Below are 16902 nucleotides of genomic sequence, written 5' to 3'. Positions count from 1 at the left end.
CAAACATGATCTCATTTTACGATGAAGAAACTAAGTCTTAAGAACTTCAGTAATTTGCCAAAAGTCATGCAATGGGCAGCTAGTCAGTCCTCCCACATGACACCAAGAGAAAGTTCATTTAAAGTTAGGCTCTGGCTCAGGCGCTGGCCCATCAGGCTAGGGGCATCTGGTGCAGGCTTCACTGCCAGGCTGCGAGACCCAGGCTCTAAATGGGCTCTTGGGGGCCCTCTGCCTCTCAGCCCCAGTCCCTCCTGCCCCCTGTCTCAGGGATCTCTGCTTCCACAGACAACACCACCCATCCATCCATCTGCCCTCTCCCTCAGCCACACATCCCTTCCCAGCTTGGTCAGGAAGGCACAGGAGGGGGCTTCTGTGGACGCGGCCTGGCTCAGCACTGCTCAGGCCTTGTTCCACTCACCACTCTCTGAAGCACCTCCTCGCCTGCCATCTTGAACCAATTTGGGGGCCTGACAGTTGGGAAGGCCTAGAATCCTGATAAATCCTGCTCCCTTTCCCTCAGCCGTGCTGACCTCATACTTCTCACGTCCTCACTGCCCATCTTGTTACCTGGGGCAACTTGAAGGAGGCCTGCCAGGTAAATTCCTGAGGGTTTCCTGTGAGGAGAGCTGGTCCTTCCTGATGAGAGGCAAGCTCCGGGGAGCTTCACATAGTCAGACAGTGAAGATTGGAGGCCGCTCTCACCAGCCCCTCCCTAATCTCACCCCTCTTTTCTGGACTCTTTTGTCCACACTTTCCCCTGCCTTGCCCGGCCCCAGTCCAGGTGCCTCCCTGTCCAGCCCCCTGAGGGCAAATGTACGGTGGGTGACTGAGTGTGTGAACCAGGCACATTGAACATGTGAACAGACCGTGGGAAGGAAGGAGGGAACCACCGTTACTGTAAGGAGCAGCGGGGGTGGGGATACCACGGGGCCGGCCCACTCCTTCTCTCCCCAGAACGCACCACTTCAGGCTGTAAATCAGCATCATCAATCATCAGCCGTGAGCGCTTAACCTCTGGCCCTAACATCTGTTCCCAACTGTGCCTGAGGCATCCGCTGTGGGGTCTGCAGGAGAACCTGACGGCCCCAGGGGGACCCAGGACTCCTGGGCTTGCCTGGCTGGCCCTTTTCTCCCCACTGTGCTGGAAGTAGCTCGAGGACAGGGATCTGCACAGAATCTGGAACACAGTAGGTGCTCAGTATGGCAGGATGGAGCAGAGGAACCTGGCGGGTTACAGTGTGGTGGGGTCGCAAAGAGTCAGACATGACTGAGCACACACACACACACACACACACACACACACACACACACACCCCACACACACACCTCCCACACACGGCATAGGCAGCAGACAGCTTGTTAAGGGCATGGCCTGCAGCCAAGTGGTGTGGGTTCAAATTGGCCTCTGCCATTTACTAGTTGTGGAACCTCAGCAAAAAGTTACTTAAGCTCGAAAGGCTTCAGTTTCCTTGTCTGGAAGAGAAAGTGCATGCTAGTATGTACTTTACGAGGCTGACATGAGGATTATGTTAGTTAACACATACATGTGCAGTCCCTAGAACAGCTCCTGGCACATATTCAGTAAACGATGGCTTTTGCATTATCACGAGATGGATGAGTAAACAGCTACTCTTCTCCTTCACCGTGAGCAACAATAATAATGATAAAATTCTCCATCACATTGGTTTTATATAAGTGATCATATCCACAATCACATTTGTTGTCACGGCAGATTGCTGGGGGGGGTTGGGGAACTCAGGCTCAAGCTGCTGACCTATGGCTAGAGCAGGCCTGGGCAGGCTTGGTGTTACCCCAGTGTCCCTCCCATCCACAATGCTGCCTCAGTGACTCTGTTTCTCATCTGCAGCATGGGCTCACTGGGGACTGGATGAGATGATGTTGTAAAGTGACCAGCCCGAGAAGGTGCTTAAAAGATGTTACTGGTCCTGACTGCTCTCCCCGGGACAAGCCCTGGGCTAGTACCTGGGAGAACAGGCTTCCAAATGGGATTTGTTGCTGACCTTCCTGGATGACCTTAGGCCAGTCCTTTTCCTGCGCAGACCTGAGTCTTCCCATAGTAAAAACAATGCGGCTATAAGACCTCTGCCCCTCTGCCCCAGGGCAGCCATTTCTAACCAGTCCCAGCCCTCTTTCCTGCTAAGCCTCAGAAGCCTTCTCAACACAGAGCTCCAGCCCCAGGCAGCTGGCGCTTGAGACACAAACCTTCATGCCTAGACTGGGTCAGCTCTAGGGCCTCTTCTTTACTAGGGTCCCTCTATTTTAGCAACTCTGACCTTATGAGGTGCAGCCATGGCAGAAGGGACCCCTAGCTGGGGGGAGGTGGGTATGGTCCCTCCTCCATTGACCCATCCTCCTGGGGTGTCCTCACCCTTGTGGATCTGTCTGAGCACAGACCCTGTGGAGGGTTACCTAGAGAAAGGGAAAATACCTTCTTTTCCCAAGGCTCTTTGGTAAGTGCTTTGATGGAGTTTTAAATATGCTGTAACTTTGAGGCTGAGGGGGAAGAATTTTAAAAAACTAGAAAATAAAAAATGTTTAAAATGGTTGGGGTAATTCAAGAAATCCCAGAGGATGGAAAAAGCTTTCTGCTCTGATACTGTGGTTTCTTCAGGGGGTGGGGAAAGGGGCAGAGCACAAGAATTGTCAGCTGGAATCCATGGGCTACACTGCCCTTTGCTGGGCTGGGTTCCGAAGAAGCCAGGAATTCCCACCGGGGCCTGAGACCTGCCCCGTGGCCCACGGCTGCTGGGAGGGGCAGACAGGCTGCCTCAGCTGCACCGGAGGCTCTGAGCATCTGGATGGATGGGTGGCAGGGTCTCAGGGGTCTGGGAGGCAGTCCTATCTTATGATGAGCTGGAAGCAGTTACAGCCAAGCTGCCCATCCTCTCAGAGCTTCGGTTTTCTCTTCTGAAGCAAGGAATCGTGGTGGGGAGTACATGGGACTTTAAGTTGGGGCCCGGGCATGAACCCTGAGGTGGGTCCTGAAGAAAGTGCAGGACCTGTCGTAGTGAAGGTGCAGGGAGTGGAGGCTGGCAAGGTGTGTACAGTGGTTCCCAGGCAAGAGGGAGCCTGGTGTGTTCAGGGAACCTCGTCCAATGTGCGAAGGTTGGGGCAGAAGGGGTGGGTATGAAGGAACATATGCCTGAAGAAATAAGCTGCATGGGCAATGAAGGTCCAAGGAGTTGATGCCTCCAGCAGGTCGTGCCCACACGGCCCCTGTTGCACACGGAGCACGGCTGTCTGCCTGCTGGGCTGGGTGCAGAAAGGGCCCCCCCGGCCCTGCCTCCCCGCTTGCCTACCTGGGAGCAGTTCCTGGCCTAGGGCGCGGCCACCCTTCCCGTCGCTGGCAGCCAGCTGTGTGGACGTGTGGAGCTGCTGCAGGGCCAGACACTCGGTCAGGACGTCGGCCTCAGCGTCAGGGCCCGTGTGCAGCTGGGGAGTGAGCAGAGGGAGAGAGGGGGTTAGCATGAGACCACCTGCCCACCAGCAAGTCTCACTCTAGGAGACAGGGCAGAAAGGACTGTGGCTCCAGGGAATGACCCCTCCTTCACTGCCCCTCAGTTTCCTCGGCTGTCAAATGGAGCTAATTGTGGACACAGTGAGAGTGGCGTTAGTTCAAGGCTGAGAAGCAGATGATAAGGCGAGATTGAGCATGCAATGATTTTAATAGGTGAGGAAGAGCTGGGCGTGTTGGGAAAGCCACCAGACAGAAGGAAGAAGAGAGGGAGAGGAAGTTGGTGGGAGCTTCCTAGACTGGGAACCCAGGGACCAGGGAGTCCTCAGGACGCCTAAGTCTGCTGGAAGTCAGTGGGGTCCCAAGTCTCCCAGGAAGGGGTCTGGCCTCACATCCCTGCAGGGCTTGCCAGGCTCCATCACTAGCTGGGAGCCCCCACTGGGGGCATGGCCTTGGCACAGATGCCAGGAGGGCATCAAAGTGCAGCAGCTGGGCCTCCCAGGGAGGCTGGAGATCTGTGGGGCACGTTCTTGGGCCACGACTGGGCTGACTTGACACTGGGGGAGTAGGATACAGCGAATGTGCAATAAGTGTCTTTCCCTCCTTCCTCCCCACTCCCATCTCTCTTCCTGGCACAAAATGCAGCAGAAACAGTCCAGGGCTGGGGACAGAAGACCTGGACCCAACTTCTGCTCCATTTCTTCTTACTCCCATGTGACACTGGACAAATAAACTCTCTGACTCTCCCTTCCCCTGCCGTACTAAGCAGCAATAATCACCCCTCAGGCCAGGCTGCTGAGAGGGGTGATGAGAGGACAGGTGTGAACAACGGTCAAAGGTGTTGGGTCAAGGGCGGGCTGACTCCACTGGCTGAGTACCCCCCAGTCATGTGAACCTGACTAAGCCTCAGAAGCCTCAGCACTGCTTCACATGATGGTGGGCCCGCTGAGTCGATACCTGGCCTTGAGGGTATCAGCTAACAGCACACTGGGGCTGGCAAGTCTTTGGCCAATTGTCCTCAGCTATCCCTAAATACAGACTTGAGCTCGACTCCTCAGAAGGTCTTCATGTCTCCAGTTGGGACCAGATGGGCACAAGGGTCCTCGAGTGATGAAGGGGGTGTGCACCAGGATGGGAAGGGTTCCTTCTCCCAGGGAAGTCCCAAAGCTGACCATCAGAGTCCCGAAGATTGACTTGTCCAGACCCTCATTTTAACTGGGACAAAACCAACTCAGAGAAGGCAAGAGCCTCGTTGCCTGTCACACAGCAGCTGAGAGTCAGCCCGAGGGTTTTTCCACCCTCCCAGGCCAGCCGGGCCAGCACCCAGGCCCAGGGAAGGCATGCCTAGCCTCCTGAAGGGCTCTCGGCTCCCTGACCCAGCAGCTGTTTTCCATGTAAATTAAGTTTCTGGCAAAAGAGGGCCAAGGCATGTTCTTGCAGACCGCAATGTCGATCGGATTAGGAGCAGCGGGAGAGGAGAATTAAGGAAGAAAAGCATTTCTAATTCTCTCTGAAACGCAGCAGGGCTGCCAAGGAGCTGTCATTATACAAGGGTCACTTTACCCAGAAAGATACATCATCCCCGATGGCTTTTAATGGATGCTTATTGTTGGGAAGTTTGCAGATCTGCGGCCCCAGGTCCCAGGGGCTCAGTGCAAGCCAAGCACAGGGCCTGGGAAAACCAGGGCAGGATTCTGGTCCTTGGGCATCAGTCTGCTTGGGACAGAAGCCTCCCTGGCGTGGAGCCTGGTCCATTCCCTGTCCCTGCCCAAGCTCCTCAACCTGAGAGCAGTGGAGAGAGCTCGTGCTCTGGAAGCAGATGAGTCTGGCTCTGTCCCTCCCACACTACACAACCCCGGGCAGACTTGTTACCTCTTTGAGCCTCAGTTTCCACATCTCTAAAATGGGGAGGAATCTCCCACTTCCTATGATTATAGTGAGGACTAGATGAGATACAGCCTGTGAAGCACCAGATTCATCCCTTCCTTCTCAGGGTAAATGTGGTTGTGCTGTGTTCACCGCAAGCTTACAGCACATGCTGTGACCATGCTCCTCCTCTTCTCTACAGCTTCCAGGGGGCTCCCAAGCCAAGCTGTCCCCTCCCCATTTTCTTTGCCACTGAGGTCTGCTTGCTCCTAGCACCCCATCTCTGTATACCCCTATCCCATGGATTATACAACAGTCTACTTCTCCAGCCTCTAGGCCTTTTTCTGCCCTATTTACACTGCATGCACAGTTCTGAGAACACTGCTTGGAGAACAGGAGCTGCTCCTGAATCCTGCTAAACAAATTAATGGGCTCTTCCCGCTCTGTCCTCCTCTGTCACACTGATGGCCCAAGATTGGCCTCTGGTATTTCTCTCCCCCCTACACACCCTCCCTGGCACTCAAGGACCTGTGGCCCCAGTGGTCCTTGGGAGATGTGGTTTAAACCCACCCAGGTAAGGTCCTGCCCCAAGTTGCAGTCCTGTCCCTCCGACCGCACTGGGTCCCTCAGTGGCTCACCCACCTCCTGTCCAAAACAGAACCCCCTGCTTTCTCCTGCAAGCCTGCTCCTTTCTCAGATTCTCTGTCCTGGTGAAGGGGACCACCATCCATCCATCCTGCTCCTCCCCAACATCTGACACCGATGCTCCTCCTGCCAGGCTCCCCCAACCCAGCCAAGTAGTCACCAAGCCCAATCCCTCTTCCTCCCCTCCCACCCTGCCCCAGGTCAGCCCCCACCTGCCCATGTCTCTCCTGCCCCCAGCAGTGGCCTCCCTGTCTCAAATGTCCCTCTAACCACTCGAACCATTCTCTACATGGCCCCCGTGCTACCTTTCAGGGTGACGTGTCCTATCTCTGCCTACAACCCCTCGATGGAACCCCCCCATCCTCAGGACAGCCCTGCCACCTCTGCAGGGCCATCCTGTCACCCCACCCCCACAGCCTCCCCTCCGTGCCTTGCTGCTCAGCCGGGAGACAGGCAGGGACTGTGTGAGGCTGGTCCTCAGACAGTGTTTCAAGCTTCAGTCACTCTCTGGGGTCCCATCTTCACAGGCCCAGTGCTTACTCCTTCCTTAAGACTTAATGACAACACCTCCTGACTTCTGTTTGGAACTTTTACTTTGGGTCCAGTACTGGTCAAAACACCCTTGACATAGATTTCCTTGTTTAATCCTCATGACAACCCTTAAAAGCAAGTCCTTTATGCCCCATCTGACAGCTGAGGACATGAAGAACAAAGGCACTAAGACACGTGCCCAAGACCACGGTGCCAGTAGCCATGAGCCTGCACACCACTGCCCCCAGCCCCAGCCCCATGTCACTTCTTCCAGAGAGTGAGGAAGTACAGATCTCCCTCAACTTATAATGAGGTTATGGCCTCATACACCCATCAAGGTCTGAAAATATCAAAATTCAAAATTGCATTTAATGCATCTAACCTACCGAACTCAACATTCAAAAAATGAATATCGTAGCATCCGGTCCCATCACTTCATGGCAAATAGATGGGGAAACAATGGAAACAGTGGCAGACTTTATTGTCTTGGGCTCGAAAATCACTGCAAATGGTGACTGCAGCCATGAAATTAAAAGATGCTTGTTCCTTTGAAGAAAAGCTATGACCAACCTAGACAGCATATTAAAAAGCAGAGACATTACTTTGCCAACAAAGGTCCATCTAGTCAAAGCTATGGTTTTTCCAGTAGTCATGTATGGATGTGAGAGTTGGACTATAAAGAAAGCTGAGCGCTGAAGAATTGATGCTTTTGAATTGTGGTGTTGGAGAAGACTCTTGAGAGTCCCTTGGACTGCAAGGAGATCCAACCAGTCCATCCTAAAGGAAATCAGTCCTGGGTGTTCATTGGAAGGACTGATCCTGAAGCTGAAACTCCAATACTTTGGCCACCTGATGCAAAGAACTGACTCACTGGAAAAGAACCTGATTCTGGGAAAGATTGAAGGCAGGAGGAGAAGGGGACGACAGAGGATGAGATGCTTGGATGGCATCACCGGCTCGATGGACATGAGTTTGAGCAAGCTCTGGAAGTTGGTGATGGACAGGGAGGCCTGGTGTGCACAGTCCATGGGGTTGTAAAGAGCTGGGCACGACTGAAAGACTGAACTGAATTGAACCTACCTAATACCATAGTTTAGCCTCCCCTACCTTAAATGTGCTCAGAACACTTACACAAGCCTACAGCTGGGCAAAATCACCTCAGGCAAAGCCTTTCTTGAACAAAGTGCTGAATAGCTCATGTAACGTACTTCCAGAATAGCTCACTCCAAATAGCTCACTTCCAGAATACTATACTGGAAGTGAAAAGCAGAATGGTGGTCTGGGAACAGAATGGCTGTGAGTGTATCAGTTGTTCAGCCTTGTGGTCAAGCAGCTGCCACTGCCCAGCATCACAAAAGAAGGTTCTGCACATTGCAGGCCTGGAAGAAGATCAGACTTCAAAGTGTGGTTTCTACTGAACTTGTGAAAATACCATCGTACCATCGTAAAGTTGAAAAATTGTAAGCTGGACCATCAGAAGTCAAACCACTGTTAAGTCACGGAGAAGCTCAAACTTCAAAGTGTGGTTTCTACTGAACTTGTGAAAACAAACCACTGTAAGTCATGGACCATCTTGACACTTGGGCTGGTGGGAGGCAGACGGAAGGTGTGGAAGGCTGGATGCATGCAAGGAGTGTGACTTTTACCTGCCTTGATGCTGGACGGGAGGCCGGGTGGGGTAGGGGGAGTTGTCTGTAGAGATGGGCCTAGAACGGATCCCTCTTACCTTCTTACGCACCTGCTGCTCTTTGGCCGAATGGGCCTTCACGTGCTTGCGAAGGGAGCTGGGGTCTGTGTAGCGCTTGGAGCAGCCAGGGATCTGGCAGGCGTACGGCTTCTGTAACATCAGAGGGCAGAGGCGGGGTGAGTGGGGGCCACCCGCCAGGCCCTATGTCCTGCTGTGTGGATCACGTCCTATCCCTCCCTGCATCCTAGGCCAGGAGGAGTCTAACTCAGACCTGCCCACGGGTGGGGGAAGGTGCTTGGCCTGGTGGTGAAGGAGGCGTTTGTGTCTCCATTCTACCCTCATCCGGGGACCTCAGGTAAGTTGCCTCCCCTCTCAGATTCTCACTTTCTCCTCTGCAAGATGGGGCCCCCCGAGTTCTAAGAATTCTTCCAGCTCTGACCCTGGCTCTGAGAAAAGTACACCGTTTGTGGCTCACAGCTGCAGAGCAGCAGCAAGTGAACAAGGAGTAAAGTGAGGTGGTTGCCTTGCAGAGGGGAAGGAGGAAGGGGAAGAACAGCAGTGGGACACAGCACAGGGCAATAGGGTACAAACATGGAACCAAGCTGGAGAGCGGCGGGGCCCAGGCTGGGAGCAACCTGACCAACCCTTGCACTGGGTCTTGGCCCCCCAGGCTATCCCCCAGGCTATGAGAATTGTAGGTCCTCAAACCAATAATCACAGGAGACCAGCGGGTACTGGGTCTCAGGTGTAGCCCTAGGTAGGCTGGGCATTGGTGCCCTTCACGTCCCTTTCCCTTGGAGCCCCATTCATCTTCTAGAACAAGTCGGTGCCCACCACCTCCCCTGGTTCCTATCCAGACCCCAGTGTGCTCTCTACGCCTCCAGTCTCCCCTCTCATTCACAGCCAGAGGGCCTTTCTCATAGGCCTGGCCACGCTCTCATCTTCTAACCCCTCATGGCTCCCTGGTGCCCTTGGATACAGCCCATCTCTGGGCACTGAAGGCCCTTTGTGACTTTAGCCTTGGTTGAGTCCTCACCCCTCCTCCCACGCCGGCACACCCAGCCCTTGTCACCTCCTTCCAACCTCTCCTTGAGTCTGGTTCCCGCCGCCACTTCTCAAGTTTCTACCGGTAGCACTGTCCACCTGTGCTGCTGGGTCTGTTCAGGGGTGAGTTTTCTTCTGGGAAGGGTCCCTTCTGATTCATCCCAGATCAGGGGCTCTGTGGCTCTAACTGAATTCTGAGCTCCCCGTAGAAGCAAACCTCCATGAGACCTTGCTCAGGGACTCCAGCGGCCACTGGGGGGCTTGAAGTCCCTAAGGCTCCCTTTCTGAACACATCCAGCAGCTCTGATTTCTCAGGGCCCTCTGGCCTCCAACCATTGCAGGGGACACTGTGGTAGGGGACGTTTGGAGGTGATGCCTATGTCCCCGCCAGCCATGCCTACTGGAACTGCCCCTAAACCTCAAGGTGAGCCAGCCCCGCTGGACAGCATGGGGTTTGGGGCGGGGAGCAGAAAGAGACGGCCATACCTTGGTGCTGCCACGGAGAGTTGCCAGGTTAAAGAAACAGAGGAGAGCAAAAAGAGAGAGACAGAGCAGTGAGAGGCTGGCCTCGCTGAAAGGCAGGCATGGTGGGAGGGTGGAAGGCAGGTCTCAGACCTGCCCCCCACACAACCACTCAGAGACACAGACGCAGACCCGCACACCACAGGGCCCTTCTTTCTTGGGCCTGATTCTCACCCCAACACACACACAACACACACACACACATACACACAACACACACACACGCTTTTTCTCTCATGGGCCGTGCCCTGTTCTGCCCCAGGCCCTGTCCCCAGGGGACGCTGATACAAATCCACGCGCTTTTGTCGAAAAGCAAACAAACAGAGCTCGGTGTGTGCAGGCGCCCTCGCCTGGAAAGAGGGCACAAGGCCCATCTCTGTGTTTGTTTTTCCAGGGCCTGACGTGTGTAGAACATTCCTCCAGCCCAGCTCCCCCAGGAGCCCTCAGGAAACCCTGTGGCTGGCTGTCCCAAGCAGCAGCCAAGCCCCAGGCCTGCAGTCACCGCACCAGCTCCAAGACCTTGTTCACAGCAGGACACTCAGGGCTGTGCTGAGCATCGAGCACCTCACAGCACCCTCCCGACCTGTGCACAAGACAGCCCCTCACATACTAAGCCCTTCCAATGTGCAGGCACTGTGCTCGGCACTGGCCAGCTGTGACCTCCTTTCAGCCTCACACCCACCCCATGAAAAGCATCCCCACTTTACAGATGAGGAAACTAAGGCTGATGTTTTGTCCAAGATCCTGCAGAAATGCAGTGCCCATGCCCCTCTGCTAAGGTGCCCCCTCTCTTCTGCAGCCCTGAATGATCCAGGGAAGTGGGCAAAGGAGAGACTATTGCCCCCATCATCCCTGTAAGGAAACCGAGGCCAGGGCAGGACAGTCTGTGCCAGTCAGGACTTGAACTGCACATGGAGTATCTGGGATGTGGCAGGATTTGGTCAGCATTCAGTCAGTGAGTCACAGGTAGGCCAGCGACTCAAATTTGCTGTGCAGACTCTGTGTTTGGCCGCCACACCTGTTGCCTCAGTTGAGTCCCCCATCCCTCTCCTATAAAGTAGGAGTGTCTGAGGCCCAGAGAGGCTGGGTGGCAGTTCTCAGACCTCTGGGACCAGTTGGAGGGCTGGGATTAGAACCCAGGCTGGCTCTCTCCAGTCTGTCCCGCTGCTTTTCTGCCCGTGGAGAGAATCCCACATTCTCTGGTGCCAGAGGGGAGCTGGGGATATGATCAGGTCGCCTCTGGAAAACAAGGCCCAGCCTGCATGGGGCTGACCCCATGGGCCTGAGCCTCGGGTGCTGGGAAAGCAACCTAGCCATGGGGAGCCACTGCGGTGTCTCCATGGGCCTGGCGCGGGGGCTGGGCTTGACCAGGACCTTCTGGGGAGATGCAGTACTGAGATAACCCTGTGGGCTCATTCTGGGCCTGCCCTGACCCTGCCCTTAGAGCTCCGTTCACACACCAAGTCAGGGCCAGAGGCCTGTTGCTTTGGGGCTGGGGCCAGGAAATGCAGTAAGGAGAAGGGAGGAAGGGGGTAAGTCAGGGTAGGTGACCCCAAGATGCCTGGAGGGAGGCCTGGGGGAGGGGGTGCAGAGGGGCCTGGTGTTGCTGGGGCTGCCATGTGTACCTCTCTGGGCTGGTATAGGTGCCAAGGGCCCTAGGGGCTGGGCATGAGAAGATGATGGAAGCAGAGGGGTTTGTTAGCATACCTCTTCACTCCATGTCCCCAACCCCAAGACAGTAAGATGGGGTGGACAGTGGTCAGGCTCAGGTTGGGGGCAAGGCTCTTCCTTCCTACCTCATCCCCTCCGCTCTTCTCCCCTTCTTCAGCAAGGGGCACTGAACTAGCAGTCAGGCAGACTGGGTTGCATCCCAGCTCCCCCACTTTCCAGTCATGTGACAGTCAATGATTTCATCTCGGAGCCTCAGTTTCTTTGTTTGCAAAATGGGGACAGGCCCTTACCTTGTGGTTTGTCACTAGGATTAAATTGGGGGAGGGTGTGTGTGATCTCAGGGGACGGGGAGATGTGTACAACATTCTGCCCAGGGCCTGGCCGGGCCCCAAAACATGACTCCCCTGCTATTTTCTGCTATCCACCTCCCCTATCTTTTGGGGATCTTGGTTTTCTCAGCTATAAAACCCCCAGAGGGCCTCCAGCTCTGACTTGTGTTGCCATGTGGCCTCTGACTTACCCTGGAGGGGTCAATCGCCCATCTGGTCCTCTGTTTCCTCATCTGTATGTCCGGGTACTGGACAAGCTGGGCTGCACGACCACACAGGTCTCCCAGGCCCCCACTGGCAGAGTTCCCCAAACATTTGCACAAAGAGCAGAGATACAGGCCAGTGGTCCAGATGTGGAGTCTGGCTATGGACCCGTCTTCTGCTGCACTGAGGGGCTGGGGGTCTCCCAGGCTGGTGCATCCCCTCACATAGGTGCTGTGAGACTGGGGGGAGGCCCCAGTCAACTCTGCCACCTTCTGGCTGAGTAGGGAACTGCCCGGAGCCCCACTTTCCTCATCTGTCAAATGGGCTCGTGACCCGCTGACCAGCAGAGATGGTGGGAGACGTTGTAGAAGTGCTCTGTTAACTGCTGAGGTCTGTATGCACAGCACAGAATGCTTGGATTGGTGCTGTGATGGAGCCACAGGTTATCTATCACACTGGCACAAACAGGAAAGTCAGTGGGCACACAGGCATCTGGGGCCCAGGTCACTGATCTAGGGGCCTGGAGTCTTGGGCCCTGCTTACCTCAACGGCTCACCCACCGTGCCCAGGAGATATGCAAGGCCCTGGAGAGCCTCTGGCCTGTCTCCATGCAGGGGGTCAGGGTGGGGGTGGGCGAGGAAGAGCAGGGAGGACTGGCCCTGGGAGTGACTGACAGGCTCAGGGAGAAGATGCAAGATGTGAGCTGCACCCCATCCTCCTCCTCACCGCGCCCCCGCTCAGTGGGGCCTACACTAGTGCTTGGGCTGGTGGTTCTCAACTAGGTGAGAGTTTAATTCCTCCTTCCCAGTTTTTGGCAACACTGAAAGACATTTTTGGTTGTCACAACTGGGAAGTAGGAAATTGCTCCTATCTAATGGATAGAGGCTTCCCCAGTGGCTCAGTGGTAAAGAATCCGCCTGCAATGCAAGAGACGTGGCAGAAGCCACAGGTTCGATCCCTGGGTGGAGAACAGCCCCTGGAGAAGGAAATGGCAACCCATTTGAGTATTCTTGCCTGAGAAATCCCACGGACAGAGGAGCCTGGTGGGCTGCAGTTCATAGGGTTGCAAAAGGGTTCATAGGGACACAACTTAGCAACTAAAACAGCAATAGAGGCCAGGAATGTGGCTAAACACCCTATAATGATGGTACTTCCCTCTCCCTGCAAAGAACTGTCCTGCCCAAAATGTCAACAAGGCTGAAAGCAGTGTTTCTGCCTGGAGGTGGCTGCTGCTCTGCATTAGACAAATACGGGCAATGTGCTTGTTCTCCGCCCCTTAACCCCCGGCCTCTGCCCCTGGGCCTACCGTGTCAAGGTGGGTGCGCTGGTGCTTGGCGCGGTCGCTGGAGTTGCTGAAGGCCTTCTGACAGCCTGGGTGCTGGCAAAGGTATGGCTTCTCGCCCGTGTGGCTCCGCAGGTGGATCTTGAGGTTCTCCAGCCGCGAGAAGGCCTTGCTGCAGCCCTCGAACTGCAGGAGAGGCCGGTGAGGGGCGCTCTGCAGGCCCCAAGAGCCCATCGCCCAACCGGGAAACGGGCCCCAGCACCTGCTCCCCTGCCAACCCTCCACCCGTCCTGCCCGAGGCCTCCTGGTGCCCCAGTTCAGCTCCCCATGAAGTGCCCAGGACCCAAACTCTTATCTGGGGAGGTCTGGTGGGTCCAGAAAAAAATCCATCCCTGATTTAGAAATGGCCACTAGGACTTGAGAAAAAACTGGTCTTTCTGTCTCTGGACGGGTCTACCCTCCAGTGGCGTCTGGAAGTGACGTGCCGCTCTAATGGTAGCGCAGCCCTGAATGGACAGGGTGCAGGCACATGTCTGGTGCAGACAGCCCTGGATTTGGAACCCAAGGCCTGGATTTTAGTTGGGTCCTCTCCCAGTGAGGCTCTGAGCAGTGCCCTTGATATGTCTGTGCCTTATTTCCTTGCCTACAAACTTAAGGCTGTGTGGCCACCATCCAGGGCTGATATGAAGGCCCCAAGGAGTGGGACACTGACTGTCAAAGGGCTTTGCCCCCCTGGAACATGGCGTCATGCTGATTGCTGTCAGAACAATGACCACACTTGTAAATGCAGAGTCTTTGACTTATCATTTGGCTGTTTATCTGTTCAATGCCCCAAGTATGCACCAGGCTCCACACCAGGCAGTGAGCATACAGTGGGTACAGCACAGACATATGATGTCCCTGGTGGGGGTGAGGGTGGACAGAGAGGAACACAGACAGTGCTGATTCCGGCAGCTTCTGTCCAGCTCCCATCTCTCCCCCACCAGAGTCCTCTAACTTCAAACTCCTTCCTCCCTATCCTCTACACAGCTACCCCAGGAGGTACTCCCAGGAGGCTCTGATGTATGAAAGAGATCCTGCTGCTCTTGCCTAAATCCCTGCAGGCCTGGCATTCAAACACCCAGCCCTCCACACCTCCAGCCCCTCTTGACTCCCCACCAGAGGCTCACAGCAGCAGGGGTCTGCCAGGTAATGCCAAGTCTTTGTTCCTGCAAGACACTCAGCAAGGAATATCCTATCTCTCTCGTAACAGTCTGTCCAACCCCTGTCAGCCTGCAAGATCCTTCGCACACAGCCCCAAGGAGCATCCCCTGGTCCCCATATGACTGGCTGCCCTTTCCTGCTTCTCCTCACTGTCCGGCTTCCATTCCCAAGGTGCTTGCCATGGGCAGGAGGAGGAGCTACCCTGGCAAGCATCTGCTCCCTCCGTCCAGGCGTGATGCTGGAGTGGCCCCAACATCCCCACCTCAGAGACGGAGGCTTCCTAGGGTGATCACAGGGTTGGGACAGGATGCAGGCCACGTCTGGTGCCAAAGTCCAGGTGGCTCCTCTGTGCTTGCTGTCTTCCCAGGGGCAGGGGGCAGGGGGATGTGACCCTTAAGAAGAAGAAATCAGAGGAGGCTGGGCTCCCTCTCTTGAGCCACTGGTTCCATCCTCTAGGACAGGAGAGATGTGAGGACAAGGACCCAGAGACAACGGCCGGTCTGGGGCGGGCACTCCCAGTGCCTCTCCCTTGAAGGCCCGGCCACAACTGCAGGCCATGCTCTGCTGGGGCTGGTCCAAGGCAAGGCGCCCGCAGCTGGGTTTTAGAAGCTGTTCCGCTTCCTATTTCCAGATGTTATGCCTTTTCCATGCATCAAAACCAGAAGGAAATCCTATTTGGGGAGTAAATAGGCCACAAGCCACACCTCCACCCCCTGCTCTCCTGCAAGGCCTGGGCCAGGTTCACCCATAGTGAGGTGGAGCAGCGGCTGAAGGGCAGGCTGCTTCTCTGTTCCCAGCCGGTCCCTTTGTTCCTCTCTGGCCCTTGCCGGGAGGTGGACGTCTGAGGTGGAGGGCAGTAAATTCCTCACATTCTGTGTGCTGTTCCTGACTTTGGGAGGGTCCACCCGACTCTGGAGACCCGTACATCATCTCCCCACCGGGGCCTATGCGCCTATCTGGCCAGTTGTCCATCTCAGCACAGCTACCCCCACCCCCACGCCTTTGTTGGGGCTGCGCCCCTCCTGGGACACCTGCCCTTCCAACTGGCTGACAATTTAATTCAGACATTTTTCAGAATCTTCAGCTTGGTGTTCGAGGTCTTCCAACATGGCCAGACACCTCTCCTATCTGCATACACCCCAAGTGTTAGGCTGTAGCCGCATGAGAGTGAACGAGTCGGGAACTTGAATGCCCCCAGGCCTGCTGGAGCTATTCCCTGGGAATGGAACACCTTTCCTTTCTTCACTCACTCAGACATCTACTCATGGTGCCCCAGCACTGCCTCCTTGGAGAAGCCATCCTCAACCTCCCGCTCCTCCTCGGTCACAGCCTGTACAGTGAGGTGCACTGTATCCTCTCTCCAGGTTTGGGAATTGCTCGTGGGCAGGGCTGGCATCTCATGCATGGGGCAAAGGGTGGGTTAGAAACATGATCCAGTGGTGTTAAGAATAAGGTTCTGGGGCCTAGGAGTGCACGTACCTCCCTTGTGCTCATCCAGGTATCCCACACCTGCGTATATGCACTGTGCCCATGCCTTGCCTGTGTATGTTGGCCTGGCTCATTCTGCCCGCCCCCATCCCACTGGAACTTCTTAGAACTGAGTTCCAGGCTGGGGTATATAACAAGCATCTGGCCGAGGCACCACGATGGGGGTCCCATCCCTCAAGGTAGGATCAGAGGTAGCAGCAGGTGCAGTAGCAGCGGCCTAGGCAGGACAGGTCTGGGACAAGGATGCAGGTACCCCTGGCAGGGCAACGTCCCCATCAGGGCCAGCATCCCAGGTATGAGGGTATATGGGCTCTGCTCACAGTTGCCTGCCAAGGTCCCTGCAGCCTCACCCTTTAACAACCCCAGAGATGGGCTAACAGAGGCAGAGAGAAGAGGAGGGGAATGTGCGTGGGTTCAGCACCTGGGCGCTTACTCTGCTAGGCCTAGCACTGTCCCCAGCGTGATCTCGGATCCTCTCCACAGCCCTTGGGGCAAGTATTCCTCTCCCACTGTCAGGAGCTGAGGCTCTGGGGAAACCAGCAGAGCTGTTCCAGACATGAACCCTTATGTGGGACAACCAGGCCTTGTTTCTTGACTGCTCCACTTGTGAATGATCCGAGATGAGTGCCTTCAGTTCTCTGAGTCTCAGTTTCCTCATTGACAAAATTGGGTGAGTTCTACCAGCCTTGGAGGCTGTGAGGACCGCACAGTAAGGGCTTATCTTGGTACCAGGTTCTTGCTCAGTATTGTCATGGTGGCCATCATTTGGGATCACAGAGCAGGTAAGTAGTGGAGCAGCATTCTCCCTGAGATGGCAGTTCCTGGGCTTGCTGCCCCTCTGCCCAGTTGGAAGGCTGTGTGTGTGTGAGTGTGTGATGTCCCACTGGGCATGGTGGGCTCCCAAGTCTCCCCAGTGTCCTGTTTCCAATTCTTATGCCTTAACCCCTCACTTTCC

At 55.4% G+C, this 16902-nt stretch overlaps 1 protein-coding gene across 3 annotated transcripts in view; it reads right to left on the bottom strand.

Annotated features, from left to right (window-relative positions):
* Positions 1 to 16902, bottom strand: part of GLIS1 (GLIS family zinc finger 1) — a 245779-nt gene that overhangs the window by 8304 nt on the left and 220573 nt on the right. For all 3 annotated transcript variants that reach the window (XM_081485221.1, XM_081485219.1, XM_081485220.1), the window contains 3 exons: positions 13281 to 13442; positions 8244 to 8354; positions 3321 to 3453 (listed from right to left, as the gene is read on the bottom strand). In XM_081485221.1, the coding sequence (XP_081341347.1) occupies positions 3321 to 3453; positions 8244 to 8354; positions 13281 to 13442 (406 nt within the window). The remainder of the gene's footprint in view (positions 1 to 3320; positions 3454 to 8243; positions 8355 to 13280; positions 13443 to 16902) is intronic.

The sequence above is a fragment of the Giraffa tippelskirchi genome, chromosome 5, assembly GCF_054371585.1.
Source record: "Giraffa tippelskirchi isolate mGirTip1 chromosome 5, T2T-mGirTip1v1.2.pri, whole genome shotgun sequence".
Classification (NCBI taxonomy): Eukaryota; Metazoa; Chordata; class Mammalia; order Artiodactyla; family Giraffidae; genus Giraffa; species Giraffa tippelskirchi.
This window is presented reverse-complemented; position numbering and strand designations above follow the sequence as displayed.